Source organism: Sus scrofa, chromosome 9 (assembly GCF_000003025.6).
Source record: "Sus scrofa isolate TJ Tabasco breed Duroc chromosome 9, Sscrofa11.1, whole genome shotgun sequence".
NCBI classification, from domain to species: domain Eukaryota; kingdom Metazoa; phylum Chordata; class Mammalia; order Artiodactyla; family Suidae; genus Sus; species Sus scrofa.
This window is the reverse complement of record NC_010451.4, coordinates 22,677,042-22,698,798: the sequence shown is the minus strand read 5'-3', so window position 1 is coordinate 22,698,798 and position 21,757 is coordinate 22,677,042. Positions and strand designations below refer to the sequence as shown.

Sequence of the window (21,757 nt, the reverse complement as noted above, 5' to 3'; positions counted from 1 at the left end):
TGTATGCTCTCATCTAATTTAGATATGCAAACCAGAGAAGATTTTAAAAAGTCCAAATTTAAGAAAGCATGAAACCTACTGCTTACTACAACATTTCTTAGTAGTGTTTAGCTGAGGTGATATTAATTGGTTTATTTTTCATGGATTCTCAAATAAAGAAAAAAATGCAGAATCTGCTTTTTTTATAGTAGTCATTGAAGTTTGCATAAATATCTCTACATCCTTCCATTATTATTTTTATTCAGAAACACACATGTGCTTTCCTGACATCTGTATTCTACGTTATGTGATTCATTATTTTTAAACTTGGAGAACCTGATTTCACATATTTTTCCATGAGTCACAGGAAAGTCTAGTTGTTAGTTTGTTATTGTCTGTATTTTTACATAGCATTCCTGCACTTGCCGTCATTTTTCTGCTTTTTGTTTTTAATCTCTCAACCAGTCTTTTGGGAATAGTCTTTCCAGTTTTCAATGAAAACCAGACAAGGATGACTATGGATTTCTTAAGACTGGCAAACTATTTTTGTTATTATTTATTTAATTCCATGGGTTTAAATATAACCAGGAAGTCTGCATCAGTTGTTTTGATCTTAGGTCTTGATCTCATCTATTTAACTCTTAAAAACTGCTTTTCTCTAGGGTTTCACAAATCTTTTGCTTGGCTGGCTTAGAACTCAGCTGGGATAGATGATAGTTTAGCAAGATGATAGTTTAGCAAGGCAACAGTGTGTCTTAATGTGAGAGCAGACACAGTGGTGGAAATTGCTCCAGAAGGTCACCAGTGTTCAGGAAATTTAACAGGGCATCTGAATTCTCTGAAAATTAGACATTATCTAACAGTTCTAGTTTGACTTTTTTCCAGGAGAAAAGAAAATATTCCTTTGGTGCCTAATGTGAGCCTTCACCATCAATATGATCTTAAGTATTCAGAGCGAAGCTGTTGTTTAATATTAAACTTGATTTATTCAGTTGGTGGTTTGGGATGCATCCTTTTACCAGGGTACCAAAGAGAAAATGATGATTCAAAGCTCCTTTCTTGACTTAACATCTTCTTCCAGCTACTGCCACATTTCTCAGTTCTTAAAGTCCTTTCCTCTTATTCTCTCTAAAATCCACCACCTTCTGCCTATACCACTCAAACATTTCTGAGGTCAACAATGACCATGTTATTGCTAAGTCCAAGGTTATTTATTAGTCCTCAAAAGCATTGACCTCTCAGCACCATTTTGCACAGCCAATCACTTGCTTTATTGACATATTGCTTTCATTTTGCTTCCAGGATCTCCACTCACCTTGTTTTTCTTATAGGTTTCTGAGTACTTTCTGGTCTTGTTTGCAGTTCCTTGTCATACCCTGACATCTAAAGATCAGAACAGTCCAGTGTCCACTCCTTGAACTCCTTTTCCTCTCCCCTGAATTCATTTCTGTTGTGATCTTATCCAGTCTTAATTGATTTATCTGTATGTTATCATCTACCAAATTTCTATTTCCAGCCCAGGCCCCAGCTCTGAAATTCCAATTGTCTATATCCAGTTGTTTACCAGAAACTTCCACTTGGATGTCTAATGGACATCTTAAATTAACACGTCTAAAATTGAACTAGTCTTCAGTCTTCCAGCCTCTTCTACCCACCATCTTCTTCCAGTTTGTTTAATGCCAACTCAGTTGTCCAGGTTGCTAGGGCTGAAAATCTGGACATCATTCTTGACTTTCATCATTTAAAAAATATACCCAGTCAACAATCCACTCCCAAATTTTCTTGGCTCAACCTTCAAAATATGTCCACCATTTCCACAGCTGCCACCCCTGATGGTGTGGAATCTACTACCAGCTGGATGGCCTCCTATCTGATCTCCATCTGTCTGCCCTGCCCTTATTCTCACCTATTGTTTAATCTTAATAAGCAGCCAAGGTGGTTATTTGAAAATGAAAATCAGATCATGTTATTTTTCTGTTCAGAAATCAGGCAGTTTTCACCTTGAGTTATACTTGATACCTCCTGACTTGTATCTGTGTGTGTGTGTGTGTGTGTGTGTGTGTGTGTGTGTGTGTGTGAAAAGGGGAGGTCAGAAGTGAGTGTGTCAGGAATACACCGAGGAAAAGGAAGGGGGTAGGAGATAATCTCAGAGAAGTCCTGGGGAGTCAGATTGTGTAGGTTTCATATGACATTGCAAGGGCTTTGGTTTTTACTTTGAATGAGGAAGGAGCCACGGGAGGACTTTGGGTAGAAGAAGGGAATGATCTGGCTTTTTAAGAGAGTCACTCTGGATGCTGTGTTACAATTAGATGAAGAGAAGAAGAAGTAGAAGCAGAGAGACCAATTAGGAGGCTGTTGTGGTCATCCAGTTGGAGTGTGATGGTGATTGGACCAGGGTTGTGACAGTGGAGCTAGTGAGAAGTGTCAGGTTATTAATACATTTGCAAGTTAAAGTTAGCAGGGTTTTTTGGTAGACTGGGTATATGATGCGAAAGAAATACAACAGTCAAGTTGTGGTTTTCTTGGTCTGAGCAACTGGTGCTGTATTAATGGGGGAGGAGGTGCTGCGGGGAGAGCAGGTTCTGATGAGAATTGGTAGAGCTCAGTTTCGGATATGTGAATGTGTGGTGGCACTTAGTCTGTTTTCGTTAAATATTTGCTGAGCAAATGAATAACATCTCAGCCCTACTTTCCGTGGTATAGTTTATTCCTGCATCTTGAGCCCTTTCTGTCCCATCTCTTCTTATCCTTCTTGTCTTTGGGTTTGTAGGGGTGTAGTTGCCTGGCTTGTGCTTGGGGTGAGGTGAATCCAGGGGTCAGCTTGTCCCATATACTGACATGGGCACAATTCTTCCTTTTGTAAATTATTTTTTTTGGCCACACCTACAGCATGTGGAAGTTCTTGGGCCAGGGATCCAACCCACACCACAGCGGTGACCCAGCCCTCTGCAGTGACAGTAACAGATCTTTTACCCAGTGTGCTACAGGAGAACCCCATTCTTTTTTTAAAATTGTAAGCCCAACCCCAGCTTTCTTCTGTTATCGCCAAGACCTGAGTTTTTCCAATGTCCTGTGGGAAAGATGGGTTTGCCTGTCAAGGTGATCCCCTTTTTTGAAGGTTGTGGGATTTCAGCTTTGGTTATTTTTTTCAGTCAGCTCCCAAATCACAGTTCATCTTTTGAAAGGTGTTGACACCTCTCCATTGTTGTTGTCATTCCCTGTTAGCGTTGATATTGCCGTCTGTACTTTATATTCCTAAATGGATATTCTAGTGTTTTGCTTTTTTGAGAGAATTGTGATAAATGCACACATGTCATTGAAGTAGCAAAAATCTCATTTCCATACTTTTCCAGGATCTTGCTGCTTAATACATAGCATATTTCTCATGCAAATATGCAAATAAACACTAATTTTTTTCCTTCAAGTAAACAAGTCAGTGTTGGAATGTGATATTTTTTGAAATGTTTAGAGTCATGATGTTGCATTAATTGTGATGGATTTTATGCTCCTGGCTCATTATTTCCTCTCTTACCTTTAGAACAGTCCTCATTTATGAAATTCCATGAGCTCCTAGTATAGTCTGTGAAACTTTTTAATACTCGCTACATATTTGTTGAATGTTTGAATGAACGGTAGAAAAATTGCCCATTGTTGAAGTTCTATTCATTCTCAGGTTAGTTCTTTAGTATCTTATTATCTGATATTCGGGTCCACACCTGTTAAGGGATGTATGATAGAAATAGTTAGAAATAGTACTGGATCTCAAGGCACTTACAGCATATTAATACAGGAAAAAATTACGCAAAATTTAAGAGTTAGACCGTAATGAATGGCATAAAAGGCAAGTAATTTGGAGTTTCAGGGAAGTGAGGAATTTTTGTAACGGGAAATGAGAATTTCTTCATGAAAGTGGTGGCGTTTAAAGAATTTTTGTAACAGGGGAAATCAGAATTTCTTCATGAAAGTAGTGGCATTTAAAGAATTCCTAGTGTTCAATATGAGAAAGAGGAATTGTCATTCAACACGAGTAGACTAGTAAGTGGGGAAATGAAGAGACAAGAAAATGTACTAGTTGATCCATGTTGCATTAGTTGGATTAGAGAGAACCAAAGAGGGACAATGGAATATAAAATTGGAAAAAATTTGGGACAAATATGATTGGTCATAGGCTGTAGGAAAGAAAGAATGTGCCTGTTTTTCCATGGGAGGACACAAAAGGTTAATCAGTAGAAGATTGCTGTGATCAGACATTTTCGTCGGTAATATTATTTGAAAGGGCTTGAAAATTGATTGAATGCTGGCAGGAAGAAATAAATACTTGTTATTATTCTGAGTTCTGATTCTTTGTTCTGGTAGGATGTAGGTTCTATGTCTAGACCTAGGGGGATCAAGAAAAGATAATTTGGGAAATAAGGTAACAGCAATTTTAGAGAGATTACATTTAGAGTGAATTTCAGGTGGAAATAGTCTAGCAGGCATAGAAAATGTGAAACTAGAGCTTCGGAAAAGAGGGTTAAAAAGAAAGGCCTGATAATAAAGATTAAAGAACATCGTATTCTGGGGTCGTTTTCTTAGGTTTAACAAATTTGTTACATTGAAAATGTAATATATTTTTTAAAAGTAATATTTAGTATAGTAACATCCATTTTAGAATTGTTTTCATTCCTGCAAAGCTCTTGATCTAAAAACAAACACATTGTGGCTTTTAAATTTATTTTCCACGTTGAATAAATCCTTGTGCAGTGACATCACTTTTACATTTTGTTCTCAAATGTAAGATGATTATGTAATACCTGTTTATATTTCTGTGGAACTATTATAAAGTCATTAGTCATTTGAGCACATTAAAAACCCAATGCCATTTTGAACAAATAATTTGCAGGAAAAGGTTGTTTTTCTCCAGGATATCAAAGTACACATTCCTCCAGGTCTGTTGTAAATTCTGTCACTTTATTTTCTTCTCTTTAAACTAGATGGCTAATATTTTGATATTTATGTTAACGTCAACATTAGCCAAATTCCATTCTCTTCATCTAGGAAACTTAGAGAGACTAAAATAAGACTCAACAATGTTTTAATGTTTATATTTCAAATTAAACATTTAAAGTAATAACATTAAAAAGCCTAGGAATACATTTAAAAAAAAGATGTGTATAAAATGAGTTATTTTCTGCCTTCCATTTTACTCCCTAGAAATTAATATTCTTAACAGTGTATTATAATATTCTCTTCAACAATGTATTTCTATGTATAGAGAAAAACACTATTATCTGTTTTTGTTTTAACGTGAACTTAGCTACACATATCACCCTGCAACGTTTTTAATTGAAAACTTAGCATATTTTTATTAATATTCTAAGAGGAACAAGATAGCCATAGATATGAATATTTTATTATTTCTTCCCTTTGAGAAGTTTTCTAAACACTTTTATTTATTTTTTAAAAACAGAGTAAATTTTACTCTTGTAACCAAATGAAATGTACATATAAACACTTTTTAAAAGATAGTGAAACAACATTAAATAATCACTACACTGTGCTTTAAACATTAGTGAATCTGAACATTATTTGTGCAAAGCTACTAAATTCCGTTCCTAAGATTTTCAGTCCATGTTTCAAACCACACATGCTGAAGCCATTCTCTGTGTTATTCGGTGCAGGCCCTTCTCCAATTTGCGGCTGATTGGGTAAAGGCTCTGTTAAAATCTGTCTTCTTAATTCCCAGCTCGTTTGAACAAATACTGATAATTTATAAAGACAGCATTCCCAAGAGTTTGAGAGAAACAACACTGTGTTTTGTCTGTTCACAACCAGATCAGCTTTAAAAGCTGTCCTGATACACTTGGCTAGTGCTTAGAAGAGGGAGGTTTATAGGTTCCCATAACACCTGAGAGAATGTTAAACATCATATGTGATTATCTTTTACAATGTCTGCACTGAAAAAAAAAAAAGAGATATGAATATCTGGCAAAATATACATTTTCCTTTAGAATACATTATAAGATTAAATCAAGCCGAATGCACACTCAAACATACGAAGACTAACACCTTGTTCCGTATTCTGTCGTCTTGGCTTAGATCTTCTTTTCATAACCTAAGATTTAGGTTACAGTAAGGGAGACATCAAGAGACTGTGGCGAGTCAGACTCCTGGCTTAGAACTCTGTTGGGATTCTTGCTTTCTGGAGCTACAGTGTTGACTGCATGAAGGCTCTGGTCAACCTTAAGCAGCATGAAGTGAAAGCGAAGGGTGGTTTTTACTGATCACCTCATCTTATTTGGAGATTCACTAATGATAAAAACTGATCCTCAAGTTATTAAAAACTAGACTGTAAATAAATAATTAACTGAGTCACGATTATAAAGAAAATAATATTTTAATGATATAAATAATGTTTAAATAATATAATTTTATAGTGTATTTGCTTTATTTTCATATTTTAAACTGCTCTTAGTAGTAATACTCCTATTAGAAACATTAATTGTGGAATAGTAGTTTGGAAAGTCCATGTTACAATAATTCTCAAGCCTGAATATGTGCTTTTTAGTTTGGGATTTGTCATGAATAAATGATTAATACCTAACTTTTAATTTAGGGTTTTCATTGATTTCCAAGCTCTCTTTGGAAGAGTTGTTTACAGATGTCCGTGGTGTCTTCACCTTCCTTTATTTCTTTTCCTTAGAGCATCCTTATTTAACCTATATTAATTGGTCAACACAGTGAGTCTGAGGATCTTTCGCTTTCTTTATGGCATCCATTCTTTATCACAGGGCCTTCAGGGCCATTGCTGTTTTCTTTAATCTGTGCTTCACCTTCAGCCCATATTTCCTCTTAATTCATATTGTTGTAGATTGACTCTTCTCAGCATCAATAAATCCTTTTTTTTTTCCCTACTCCATTTGATTTTTCATACAATCCTTATCCCTTTTCCATGTCTTTACTTTAGTGGAGACGGTTAAGAATGTCAGACAGACCTGTATCCAAACTCTGTCTTGTCTTTTTGCTGGTGGTTTGATCTTGGACAAGTTTATATATAGTTAAGTCTCAGTTACTCAATTTCCTTAACCCCAAAATACAACTCTCCAAGGTCATTGCGAACTTTTAGAAACGAGGCACTTAGCCACTGCCTTTGGTACTTGGTCTTCAGTGAACACTGGGCAGTCACGTGCACATGATTCCTTACCCATAACCCGTATGTTAGATGTATTTTCAGAATTGAGAATTTCAAGGATTTTTAAAAGGTATGCACATTTAATGTATTCCATAAAATCTCTAGCAAGATATGAGGCAGCATTCTTAAACAAATGGATATTTCTGTAAGAAAATACTTCTGTCTAAACTTTTATGCAGAAGTATCTGCCTCCCCTTATTACCATTCCATCGATTCAAGTCAGGTAGTACCACCAAATGGGTTATGAAAAAACTCATTTTCGAGAATTTTGGAATTGTAGAGAGGGATTGAGATTCTGTAAAATAAAAAGAGATTCCATATTATTGTGAAATAAAAAATTATTCTCATTTGTACTATGTGGCTTTTTCTATATTGGGACCACAGACACGGTTTCTTACCTCTAGTACCACAACTTACTCCTCTCCCCAGGTAGCTTCACCACTTTACTCCAGATTTCTGCTGAGAATTAAGTGAGGGAATGAAATCAAGCTCTTTTTGTAGGAGTTTCTTCATTGGATACAGGAAATTCAGGTCACATTGATTTTTTTTTTCATTTCTCTAAAATTTATTAGGATGTGAAGAGTATAACAATATCTGCAGAGAAAAAGGCACTAAAATCATTAGTCTCCATTTCTTCCTTTGTGGTTAAAAGCTGTGTCCTCCTAAATATTTTAACTCAAAAGATACTTTAAAAAGATTTGTGGTTAGCTTTAATATGCTGGCAGTTTTAGACTATGTACATTTTTTGTTTTATATAAATACATATAGGTTTTTAGAGAAAACCATGTATATGTGTACTGTCTTACTGACTGGTTAGCATCGCTTTTTTTCTCCTTTTAATGAGCATCAGTATAGATTTTTTTAGTTCATTCCTTTCTATTTGCTATTGATTTTGGAGATTTGCTATGAGAATAAAAGTAGTAACTAAACCACACTCCAGTAATACATAATTATTATTCAGAATTGAATCTAATATTTTTTTATTCTTTTTCAGTGTCCTACTGAAACCAAAGCAACATTTGGGGTCCACCTTAAAATAGTAGGAGACTGGACAGGTATGTAGAACAGAGAGTTTTAAGATGCATGCTTTGAAAATAATGGATCATACAATAATTTGAATGTGTTTGAGTAGTGAAACTACTGGCATGTGTAGAAATGTGTATGTGTTCTCAAAAAGTCATTTTGTTTTTCTTCTTTGCTTGTATAGTTTTGACATTCATGTGCTTTTCATCTTATAAGATGTGTTTTTGGAGTTTGAAAACCTTGGATAAGAGTAATTGTTAGGGAGTTCCCATCGTGGCGCAGTGGTTAACGAATCCAACTAGGAACCATGAGGTTGCGGGTTCGGTCCCTGCCCTTGCTCAGTGGGTTAAGGATCCGGCATTGCCAGGAGCTGTGGTGTAGGTCACAGACGCGGCTCGGATCCCGCATTGCTGTGGCTCTGGCGTAGGCCGGCGGCTACAGCTCCGATTAGACCCCTAGCCTGGGAACCTCCATATGCCGTAGGAGCGGCCCAAGAAATAGCAAAAAGACAAAAAAAAAAAAAAAAAGAGTAATTGTTAGTAATGTATTACTCACTTGTTGTAAATCGTAGATTTCTACCTGCTTTTCAGATGTACTGGCAATAGTGGGAACACGGAGATGTTTTTTTTTTTTAAAGAAACGTAATTTTGAAATTAGTGGTTGGTTTTATTTTCAAAATAATCAACACTTGGAATTGAAATCACAAGAATCTTCCAGTTCTTACATGACCTTTTTGTGGTATTATCTATATATATATATACCAACTCTACAATATATTTTTTTTTTTTTGTCTTTTGTCTTTTTTTTTGTCTTTTGTTGTTGTTGTTGTTGCTATTTCTTGGGCCGCTCCCGCGGCATATGGAGGTTCCCAGGCTAGGGGTTGAATCGGAGCTGTAGCCACCGGCCTATGCCAGAGCCATAGCAAGGTGGGATCTGAGCTGCGTCTGCAACCTACACCACAGCTCACGGCAACGCCGGATCGTTAACCCACTGAGCAAGGGCAGGGACCGAACCCGCAACCTCATGGTTCCTAGTCGGATTCGTTAACCACTGCGCCACGACGGGAACTCCTACAATATTTTGAATAGTGGTCATTTATAATAGCAGGTCTATTGGTGATATTTTACTCATTTATTCAATAAATATTTTTATTATCTGAGAGATGCATTCTATTAAGAGTTCTGAGTACATAAAATAAACATTATTCTTTCTTATATTCCCTAGGCCCAACAGAGTGACTGACAAGTGAGTGCTAAGTAAATGTTAACTTGTTGGCTGGTTGTTTATGTTGGTTACTCAAAGGAAAGGATGCAGTTGTACATTAAAAATAATTTTTAATGGACTGTTAAACTAAGAGTTGATTTGTGAAAACTATAGGGAGTCAGAAAAAGGCAGATTCAGTGTAACCTAGGGCCATAAGAGAAGCCTCACAGGGAAAGACAGAATTTGACCTGAACCTTGAAAATCAGGCAGATGAAGAAGAAGGTCATTTAAGCGAAATCCACAACACTGTCAAAATTTAGGGAAGGTGGAGTTCCCTTCGTGGCGCAGTGGTTAACGAATCCGACTAGGAACCATGAGGTTGCAGGTTCGGTCCCTGCCCTTGCTCAGTGGGTTAACGATCCGGCGTTGCCGTGAGCTGTGGTGTAGGTTGCAGACGCGGCTCGGATCCCGAGTTGCTGTGGCTCTGGCGTAGGCCGGTGGCTACAGCTCCGATTCGACCCCTAGCCTGGGAACCTCCATATGCCGCTGGAGCGGCCCAAAGAAATAGCAAAAAGACAAAAAAAAAAAAAATTTAGGGAAGGTAATGATTAAACCATACTTGAGAAGGGTGAGTCAACCAGACTAGCAAAAGCTAAGATGTTGTTCTGGGGAGAAGCATGGAAAAACCATTTAAGGTTGCTGTGGTGAAAATCTTGAGTGCCTTGACAAGATATTAGAACAACTTAGAGATGTTGGGAACCTTTGAAGGCTTTGGAGCATCATAATGAAAATGGTAGAGATAACTTGCTCATTGACTGGCTTAGGCTGAAGGGAAGACTTATTGGCGGAGGAGAAGGAACCAGAGGAGGAGTGAGGTTGGAAACTGGGGACTAGAAGGAATGTATTTTCAAGCCCAGCTTAAGAAATTAGTACTGGAAGGGAGGAACTGATTTCTGTAAAATTCAGGAAAGGACAAGTTATTATGGAATAGGAAAGGGATATTTTAGGAAGGACAGTTGGAGGAGCTTATATTATACAGTTAAAAAATAATAATGTGTATAAAATTCTTTGTAGAAAGGACATTCAGCTTGGAATTGGAGAATTGAAGAAAATGGAGAAAATATGCACTGTAGGATTAAATGGCCAAACAATGAAATTAATCCAAAAATCTTTGAGCAGTAATGACCTGTTTGGAATTATGAAAACTCAGGCTTAATCCACATTTTATTCATTTGATAGCATTCAAAAGAGACCATAATAGTCCATTGTTAGAAAAATACTGGTGTGGTGTGGAAATAATTCTCATGATAAGCCCAGTACTAGCTGATGTAATCTAAATTGTTTTGCACTGTTTGACAAAGAATGAGTGAAGTTTTTCTCTGGTGTGCATCTCAATATAGTAAAAATTAGCTTCAGTAATGGATGGTAATTGATAGAATTCTATATCTGAAGGGAAATAGCACAATGAAGTCATAATTTAATTCATCAGGATAAGCAGAAACTTCATCATGCCTTATTACTAGTTATTGTTACTGAGTTTCTTCATAAAATTATTGTCTATTGTCATTAGCTTATTAAAATATATTTTTATCTCATCATTTATTTTAATCTCCTGTAGTGGGAATACCTAACCATTTTAATTTTATTCTCCTGTGTCATTGAGGGAGAAACAAGACCATTCTATTCAGAGAGTTCAGTTCCAGTTAGATGCTTTTCAATTAATAGACTTACTTGGTTGTTGACTTTAAGTATTTGTTGACTTTGGAAAATATGTCAAGTATTCATGAAAAGAACCACTAAATAATTCTACTGCTACTTGGCACTTCAGCTTAAAAGAAGTTTTAGCTGTCTTTAAAAAAGAATGGAATTATAATTATGAAAGGAAAAATGGGAATACCATTGTTGATATCAAAAATTATTGATTTTTTATTCTAAAAGAATTGATTATTAGGTGTTACTCAGTAGGAAGAGCAATAGGTATAAAAATCCCAAAGAAGTTGAGTATCAGAGGTTTAGTTCTCTAAAGTGACATAGAAATATTTTACAAGTACTTTTTCTCCCCTGAAATATATTCTCCTGCACAGGTCTAAAGAACAAGTTTAAGACCATTTCATAGGTTTAATACAAGGTTAGTCAGCTACACTCAACTGTAGAGTGCCCCAGAAGCAAATGAAGCAGTTACATATAATATAGGACAAGGAGGAATCAAATTACATATTTGTTGTCTAGCTTTTTATTTTAACCAGACCTCTAGTTGCATCTCCTAAGTGTGTGAAAGACTCATTAAGTATAGAAGGCTCTTCAAAATTCTTAAACATGATACAGATATTTCCTTTAAAAAATTATGGTAGAGGGGTATAGCGAATTATCCGAGCAGATTTCTCTTTGAATTAAATTAATATTTTGTTGCATTTCTAGAATGAGTCATACTTTCTGACTTAAAATATGTCGTCATATTTTGATTGCCAGTTGGCTTGATTATCATTCTAACTATTCAAAATGTCTTGTTACTTTCTTCATTAGCTATCACTACTATTGAATAATGTCTCAGAGTTACACCCGTTATGCCTGTTGGTTATTTTAATGATCTAAATAGCAACTTACTCTAGAGAGATTTGAGTTTTATTGCAAAATATTATATACCTAATATACATATGTAATTAGTCCAAAAATCTTATCATTTTTTCATTCAATTATTAGTGGATTAATGACGATTGGATAAACACGCAAAAAGAGCTCTCTCTGCATGCGTCACATGATACTTTTCCTTGAAGCATGATTCAGTTCCCATATTGTACATTGATAAATTTTGCAACAATCAAAGATTATGGTTAACCTAAAAAAAAGTGGGAGTTCCCTCGTGGCTCAGAGGGTTAAAGATCCAGTATTGCCACTGCTGTGGCTCTGGTTACAGCTGTGGCTTAAGTTTAGTTCCTGGCCCAGAAACTTTTACATGCCATGGGTGTGGCCAAAAATATATACATATAAATACGTAACACTTAAGGATTGAAGGTGGGAAAATAGACCGTATAACATCATGGATTTCCCTTGATAAAATAATATATTGATATTCACGCTACAAGTAACCTTAGAGCTTTGGTATTTTAAGTATTTTTTTCATTTTGGGGAGCTTTTTCTAAGTTGGATTATGACTTCTCTAAATTATAATGTTATTATTTTCTAATGATGTGTTTTGGAACAATTATGACATCCACACTGCACTCGACATATCTGTGAATGGCTTTTGGTTGTTACAAAAAAGCAAACCAATAAAAACACTCCTGTTGAAGGACATGGCAAAAGAAGAGATCTATAGTGACTAGAAATACTCTTGCTTCTAGGACTAGCAAATTATAACAGTCGTTTGAGGAAGATAACATTTAAACAATTGTAATTTTGACTAAGAATCAAGTATTTGTTAAGCACTTACTCTGTGCCAGACACCGACCACACTGGTTTCTAGAGATACAGCTTTGATCAAAACAGACAAGGTCCCCGCTCTCACAGAGACTGTGTTCTAGTCAGTAGGGATCTTCAAGAGGCGGCACATAGTGTGTTAGATAGTGGTAAGAGCTATCAAGAAAAATAAAGCAAGGGAATGGAGTAAGACAGATGGAGGGTGGCAGTGCTATCTTAGAGTGTTTAGTTATGGATTTTCTTTCCTTTTCTTTTTTTTTTTTGTCTTTTTGCCTTTTCTAGGGCTGCTCCCTCGGCACATGGAGGTTCCCAGGCTAGGGGTCTAATCGGAGCTGTAGCCCCCGGCCTACGCCAGAGCCACAGCAACCTAGGATCCGAGCCACGTCTGCGACCTACACCACAGCTCCCCGCAACACTGGATCCTTAACCCACTGAGCGAGGCCAGGGATCGAACATGCAACCTCATGGTTCCTAGTCGGATTTGTTACCCACTGGGCCACGACGGGAACTCCTAGTTATGGATTTTCTGAATAGACATGTTAAGTAGATGAGGAAATAAGTCAGGTGGATTTCAAGAAGTGTGTCTAGGCAAAGGAAACACTAAGAGCAAAGTCCCTGAGGTGGGAATAATTTTGTATATTCAGGGAACTGCAAGGGGCCTGTGGGGCTGGAATCCGGACGGTGAGGGGGATAGTACTGGGAAACGAGATCAGAGAGAGGAGTGGGGAGATCAGACTCTGTCGGCTATAGAAGGACTTGGATTTCAGTCTGATTGAGATAAAAGGCATGATTTTGAAGTCTACATCTGAATTATTGGTTGTCATGCAGATGACCTAGTGTTTGGCAGGCCAAGGTTATTTTTTTTAAGACAATTTAGGGAGATGGAGAAAAAGATGATTCTCCTGAGCATTGTAGAAAACTCGTGAAAAAGAAAAAAGAAAACAGGTCAAACATTTTTGGTGGAGGGGGAGATGAATCCTCATTTTGAGACCTTGGTAGTAGTTCTCTCTCCTGCTTTATGGCCCCGGTTCATGGGTTCTAGTAGCCTCACCTGCATCCTGTGTCCCACCAGCTCTTACGGATATAGTAGCTTCCAGCACCTCTTTGAGTTTCTCCCCTATCTTGGATATGACTTCCCAGTTCTTTTTTTTTTTTTTTGTCTTTTGTCTTTTTGTTGTTGTTGTTGTTGTTGCTATTTCTTGGGCCGCTCCCGCGGCATATGGAGGTTCCCAGGCTAGGGGTCTAATCGGAGCTGTAGCCACCAGCCTACGCCAGAGCCACAGCAACGCGGGATCCGAGCCGCTTCTGCAACCTACACCACAGCTCACGGCAACGCCGGACCCTTAACCCACTGAGCAAGGGCAGGGATCGAACCCGCAACCTCATGGTTCCTAGTCGGATTCGTTAACCACTGCGCCACGACGGGAACTCCTGGACACAGATTATTAAAGAAGGTCAGCACATCCTCTCTGAATGGAGCACAGAATTACTGAGAGGATTGACAGATGGGACAGATAAGAGGAAGTGTAGAAACCCTGAAGCAGTCAAATGGACCAGTGAAAAGTGCACAGTATTGTTAGGACTGAGTACGTGGGACCGTTACAGGGAATAAAGTCTGACAAATACCCATGGACCAGATGTGACAGGCATTTGCAGACTTCAGTTTTATTCTAAATGTTATGGAGAACGATAGGAGAACTTCGATTAAGCTATGATTCATATTTCAAAATAGTAACTCCAGCGGCAATGTAGAGAATGTGGAGGTGGGCAAGAATGGAAATTAAGGATGAGTTCAGAGAGAAGTGCTTGCTGATGTTTGGACAAGAGAAAATACTGGTTATGCATAGGGTGATAGTAACCGGGTCTTGAGAAGTGGATGCATTTTGAAGGTGTATCTGACAAGTTTTGTGGATGCATTGGAGGTGGGGTGTAAAAATACTAGGAATCAAAGGTAATTCCAAGGTTTTTAGTTTAATAAATAAATGGACAGCATTGCCACTTATAGATAAGATAAAGAACACTGTGTCATATTGGGGGAGCAGAGTAGACATTCACAGTTCAGTTTTGTACATCTTATTTTATGTTTTTATTTTAAAAACTTTTTTTTTTCCCTTTTACGCTGCACCTGTGTCATATGGGAGTTCCCAAGCCAAGGGTTGAATTGGGATTGAACCTGCATCCTTATGGAGACTACATCCAGTCCTTAACCCGCTGAGCCAAAATGGGAACTACCAGTTTTGCACTTTCTTTTTTTTTTTGTCTTTCGTCTTTTGAGGGCCGTATACATGGCATGTGGAGGTTCCCAGGCTAGGGGTCCAGTCGGAGCTGTTGCTGCTGGCCTACGCCAGAGCCACAGCAACGCCAGATCTGAGCCACATCTGTGACCTACACCACAGCTCACGGCAATGCCAGATCCTTAACCCACTGAGGGAAACCAGGGATCGAACCCACAGCCTCATGGTTCCTAGTCAGATTCATTTCTGCTATGCCACGACAGGAACTCTCAAGTTTTTTACATTTTAAATTTGAGATGCCTCTTTAACTTCCAGGAAGTCATATTGAATAGGCCTTTGCATATGTGAGTCCAGAGGTCAAGGAGAGGTCTAGGCTATAATCTGAATTTGGGAATCACTGTCGTCATGGATTTAAAGCCTTGAAGCAGATGGGATCACCTAGGGCAATAATTCTCAATTGTGTGAGGTCCAACACCTTGTTTTATGACATTTTTATATGCCCACTTTACATTTTTAAAATGTAATTTACAGGTACTTCATACACAAAATAATTTATAAAAAAATCAGTATAATGTCCCAACCTTAGTATAAGGGAGCTATGTGGATAATTTATAGTAAATTACATTCCGTATTTAAGTTCAGCATTTACATTTAGTATTTAAAATTTCAAGCATGATTATACTCGAAGTCATAACTAGGTGACTTGTACCCACGTAGAGAGTGATCGTGAATATGACCAGTTCTAAAAGGAGGCTCCTGATACAGTTCAAATACTGTGAGTACTAGTTCTTTTATGATGTGTTTCTCCAAAATGAAGAGCATATTTTGGTTAAGTTGTAGACACAATAGAATACAATATTATTTCAGTTTACACGGTGGTTGCAATCCTAGAAATCGCAGTGCATGTTTTAATGGTGCAAAAATTTTGCCTTTTTTATAATTATAAGTGAGTTTTTCATCTACATGGCTGTCCAGCCAGTCACTGGAAAAGCATGCAGAAGCCAGACAGTTCCTCGTGGCACAGTATTCTCCATAACATTGCAGAGTGGCTGCTCTCTCTGACCCCTCCTCTCTAAACCTCCGTAACGACTTGTTATTATGATGAGAACCAAATTGCCTCCACAAGCTCTCAAAACTGCCTCTAGGAGGTGGCGCTGTCCCATCCACAGTGACCAATTTAAGGAATGTGTCTATAGAGAGAAGAACTCTTACAGAGGGCTGAGCCCTGAGACATCTCTACAAGTAGAACTCAGCAAAGGTGACTACGCAGGAGGGACCACCGAGATGGGAGAGGGATCAGGCAAGCCTGTGTCCTGGACACCACAGGACACAGTTTCAAAACAGAGGAATGGATCCATTGAAACAAATGTTGCTGAAAAGTGGAGTAGAATAAGGGCTGAGCTAATAACCTTAGGAATCGTGGTTTTTTTTTTTTTTTTTTTTTTTTTTTTGTCTTTTTGCTCTTTCTTGGGCCGCTCCCGCGGCATATGGAGGTTCCCAGGCTAGAGGTCCAATCGGAGCCGTGGCCACCGGCCTACACCAGAGCCACAGCAATGCAGGATCCGAGCCGCGTCTGCAACCTACACCACAGCTCACGGCAACGCCGGATCGTTAACCCACTGAGCAAGGGCAGGGACCGAACCTGCAACCTCATGGTTCCTAGTCGGATTCGTTAACCACTGCGCCACGACAGGAACTCCAGGAATCGTGTTTTTGATAGAATGGTGGGAACAGAAGCCTGACTGTGGTCATTTCAAGAGATAATAAGAGTAAGAGAAGATTTGGAGATGGTTAAGTATAGACAAATCCGATAGTGTGTTGGGACCAGCTCTTATGAGCTCACTGGGTTTTCAAGTGCTTCTTTTCCAACTCTACACTCGGTGAAGTTTGATAGCTTTAAATTATCTACAAGCTGAGTATCTGTTCCATAGAAATTGACAGTCACCATAAAGTAGGCATTAAAGCTTTTTTATGAACCTGGCTGTTAAGTATTTGCCAAAGTGCTAGTGGACAGATTCTGAGGCGTTTGTACATAAAATGAAGTTAAGAAAAATTGAGAAGTGGCTAAAGAGAGAGGATATAGGGACAAGGCAGATATACATTTAGAGCACACATACAGTAAATATCTACATGCATTTTTATATATTTATATATACATACACATATTTAATGTGAACTGTTGCATTGATGTACATCTGGGAACAATACAAATAATAAGAATGAAGTAGAGATGGAAACGTCGATGGTGTTGAAGAGATGGAGAGTCTAATTACAGGAGCAAAGTCCACGAGGGTCTCCTAATGGATTCCAGAAGGACTGGATTCCAGTGTACACGTGGAGGAGTTGACCTCACACCTGGCATCTGGGCAGTTCATGCTCTGTAGGAAGACAGAAGACATGGTTCTAGAGAATGGCCGCAGATTGGCTGGTGGACTTGGAGTGCAAGGAATGGGAATTCTCTTCTGATTCCTTCGGTCCTCTTGGTGGAATAAATAGGAAGATGATCACCGAGAATGGAGAATGGGGAGATCACACTAGATTTTATGGAGACGGAAGAAGGTGTCATGTATCATTTGAAATAGCAAATTGATGAGTGAAGCGTGGTGGCCCTTTTGAGTTGTGCCAAGAGGCCTACGGAGATATGTAGTCCAAAATTTAAAGTGAAACAAGTCGAAACAATTGTGAGATTTTTTCTGGCCAGGTCCACTTCTGCATATTAGCTCTTGAGCAGCTGGGGAGCCATATTTAAGCAGCATTGGTCCACTCCTAATTAAATTCACTGTGGCTGTCACCTCCAATCCATCCTCTGCACTGTAACCGTAGAAACTTCAAAGCATGAATCAAATTAAATCCCTGCTTTTGCTTCAAACACATTAATAGCTTCCCATTGCTCCTAGGATAAGCAAAAACTGCTTTATGCCTAGAGTTGGCCTAGAAGGGCCTCCTTGCTCCGGCCCTGACCTACCTCTCATATTGATTCAATGCGTTTCTTTTTTGCACAGCAGCACCACTGGCTTTTCTGTTACTTTTTTCCCTTGGCTCCCTCCACCCTATATACATCCTGATGCCTATGTCCACAGTACTCTCCACCACTCCTTCCCACCCCTGCCTGTGCACCTGGGACCTTCAAATCGTAGCTCCGGAGCCACTTCCTCTGAGGAGCCTTCTAAACACCACAGTTTTATGTGTTGTTTCTTATATGCTGACATCACTGTATTTCTTTCTTTCTTTTTCTACTTCTTTGGCTGCCTGGCAGTGTACGAAGCTCCCAGGCCAGGGTTCAGATCTGAGCCACAGTCACAAACTAAGCCACAGCTGCGACACTGGATCCTTAACCCACTGTGCCGGGCCAGGCATTGAACCCCGCCTCCCAGTGCTCCCAAGACACTGCTGATCCTGTTGCACCACCGTGGGAGCTCCCTATATTTCTTTTCTTGAGAGCACTTATTCTTATCCCCATAGGTAACTATATGCTCAAAGTGTGATTGTTGGTGAAACAAGTTTTCTCCGATATACATAAGCATTATCGTGATAGGAACCTGTATGTCTGCTTGCTGACCATTGTACTCAAGGGCCCATTAAAACAGTTGTTCCTAGTAAATGTAAATATGTGGTAAGTGAAGAGAGGAAGGAAGGAAGGGAGGGAGGGAAGAAGGGAGGAGGGAGGGAGGGAGGAAGGAAGAGAGGGAGGGTGGGAGGGCGAGAAATCTCATAGGGGAGCAGGCCGATGTATCCTGTGCATTACTGAAAAATCACAAGCAAGGGGAGCAGGGCTCAGACACGACGTAATGCTGTGTCCACCGACATGGAGGCTGCAGATGCATGGGGAGGGAGACTGGGGAGCCTTTCCAGGCCAAGGCGAGTATTAGGGATAAGTAAGACTTGCCTAGAGTAGGAGATTGTTCCCGAGAGAAAAATAGCTTGCATAATAGCTCAAAGGGATGCATTATCATGGAATGTCAGGCAAATGTCATGCTGCTGGAAGGCAGGCGGGGGTTGTATCCAGAGGTCATGTCATGGAGGCGCTTGCAGGAATTCTTAAGAAGCGTGGTCTTTTTGTCCCCTAAAGGTGAAAAAGTGAAAGGTTTTTAAACAGGAACTGAAATCAGATGTGTGCTTTAGACGGGTACAGATTGGAAAGGAGAAAGACCACGTGAGAAGCAGTCACCAAATTAAAGATTTGTCATCATGTCAAGGAAGCTGAGGAGCACAAAGTTCTGCAGAGGGAATGAGCTAAGGTGGCCAAAGAAATAGGGCTGAACAATAACTGTGAGAGGGGATTACTGCCAACATTATAAAAATCATCGTTTTGAGAAACTGCGAGGGAGAGGTCTGGGGATGGTACAGATTGCTGAGAATTACTGAGTAAAGCTGAGACCACTAAGTAGAGTCAGTATACAAAAAGAAATAGGCTTATTTCTAAATTCTTCCTATTTCTAAATTCTCTCAGAGTTCTGAGAGTGATTGGATTTATCCCGATCTGACCTGTTACGAGCAGTGCGAGATGAGTAGCAGTTGCGTATGCAGTTGCGTGTGTATCTATCTAGGCAGATGTGGACAGGATGAGGATTAACATATTATGTCCTAAAGTCTGTGTTATTTGTGAAATGAAACACTACAACTCTATCCTCATGTGAGTCTATGTGGAAATCATTGACAATTAATTAGTTAATTTAATGGAATTTAACATAACTCATTTGCTATCATGATATAATAAATCATTTCACAAATATGAACTGCAGTTAAATTCCATATTTCATAGTCTCAGAATTTCAAGGAAACTTTTCTGTCAGGGAAATGAGACATTTGTATTACTGCTTAAATGCCCATCTGTTCTCAGGAGAGAGGATAAATTGTTTTCCCCTTGGTTTCTCAGTTTATGAACATGAAATCTATGCTGTTGTTTTTTCGTAGATGACAGCTCACTTATAATGCCACAGAAAATAGAGAGACTGCTTAGGAAATGATTGGAATTCACTCCTCGTTACGTTTTATTCCAGTTCACTCATTTTACAACCCCAAAGATAAGGAAAGCACAAAATTTTTGTTTTCTGTCCAATTAAAAAATGCTGCTTTTTATTTTTGAAAATAATCGAATTATAAAGTTTCTGGACTGAAAGATTTTTTTTAGCGAAGTGGTTTGTCTGCATGGATATTTATTATAAACTGTCTCATTCTTAAGTTTGGATTCTCTATTATTTACTATGTTATGCTTGATTTTACTATATAGTTAGTATTAAGGAAAATAAGAATAGTGAGGAATTTTCTTGGTAACATAATATCTTAAGCAATGTCAAAAATATGACAGTCACGAAGTGGGTGGTCAAGAAGGAATATGTTATTTTGCCAAATCAGTCTAGTGGTAATGGACTAAATAATCTCAAAGCCAAAGACAAGGATTTCTGTGCCATTGTCATTATTCTGAGGAACATTTTTAAGTAATCATTCATTTGATGTAATTGCTAAGTACTTTATAAAGGAAACTAAATGAGTGTAGTTCCTGTTCCCTAAACAAATTGTAATTTTTAATTTTAAGCCTAATTATAACTCTAGTCATGCAGTGCTCTTTACTTTCATCCAAATGAACACACCTAAGACATTAAGTATGCTCATACCAAAGGACCGTACTTATCTTCTGTGGATTCGAAGCCCATCAAGTAAGAGAACACTGAGGGGAAAAAGGCTAATAAAAATGCTCTTGCTTTTATTATGATTTTTGAACTTTAGCAAAGGAGGAGGGCGGGATTTCATAAACAGATATAAATAGAAAGGGGAGAGTAAACTCTTCCATGAAATCAAAATTAAAAAAAATTTGGAGATGACAATAAAATAATGAATATGCAATACTAGGAAACCCCAAGAAATGTACCTAGACTGAGTAGTAGAATAGATAATAGAGTTAAGCGAAGAAAAGTTAAAATGGCCTGTGGCCATGTGATGAAGAGCTTACAAATAGAAGGAAATCTTATTTTTTGGCACTGTCTTGAGAAACCAGTAAAATGTCTTGGGATGTAGCTACCAACATAATTAGGAAGGAAGGGAAAGGAGAGAAGATCCACAAGAAAACTCTGCATATCCCAATGTCTCTAGTGACAATACCTAGAAGAAAGTTATGCCTTTGATTGGAGCAAGTAAAAAAATATGTTTTCAGAGTTAGACTGTCCTTCAAGAATAGTCAAGTGATTTGTCCTTTCTTTCTTCTCCTTCTGATTTGTGATGTATTCCTCTGACAATAGGCTCTCACAATATCACTGAAAACCTTTTGTTGCTGCTGCAGTGGTGGATTGTTCAGTGGTGGTGTGGAATAGTGTGTCTTTGCTGGTTGAGATGTATTACTCAACCACACAGATGTCCAGCGTTGGCAGCAAACATGATGGAAAAGACAGCCAGCGTTAGAATGCAATCCCAATAAAAATGGGAATTTATCTCTGTTCTTTTTTTCAGGCCTGGGAATGAATGTACATAAATGAAGACTCCTATTTTTTTCTTTTGCCACAGAGCAGAAAAGGAGGAAACATTTTCCAAATCATCTCTTAAAAGAGATTCTTAGTTGTCTGTATTATATATTGTACTTTCTTGTTGATTTAGCTAGAGAAGTTGGCCTTTATAATGTAAACTTCTTTTTTGAGGGGAGCACCCATAGCATACGGAAGTTCCCAGATCAGGGATTGAACCTGTGCCACGGCAGTGACCTGAGCCATAGCAGTGACCTGAGCCACTGCTGTGACAG

General features: G+C 38.4%; 1 protein-coding gene across 7 annotated transcripts in view; it reads left to right on the top strand.

Annotated features, from left to right (window-relative positions):
* Positions 1 to 21,757, top strand: part of NOX4 (NADPH oxidase 4) — a 154,587-nt gene that overhangs the window by 77,893 nt on the left and 54,937 nt on the right. For all 7 annotated transcript variants that reach the window (XM_021062622.1, XM_013979249.2, XM_003129745.5 and 4 more), the window contains exon 12: positions 8,145 to 8,205. In XM_021062622.1, the coding sequence (XP_020918281.1) occupies positions 8,145 to 8,205 (61 nt within the window). The remainder of the gene's footprint in view (positions 1 to 8,144; positions 8,206 to 21,757) is intronic.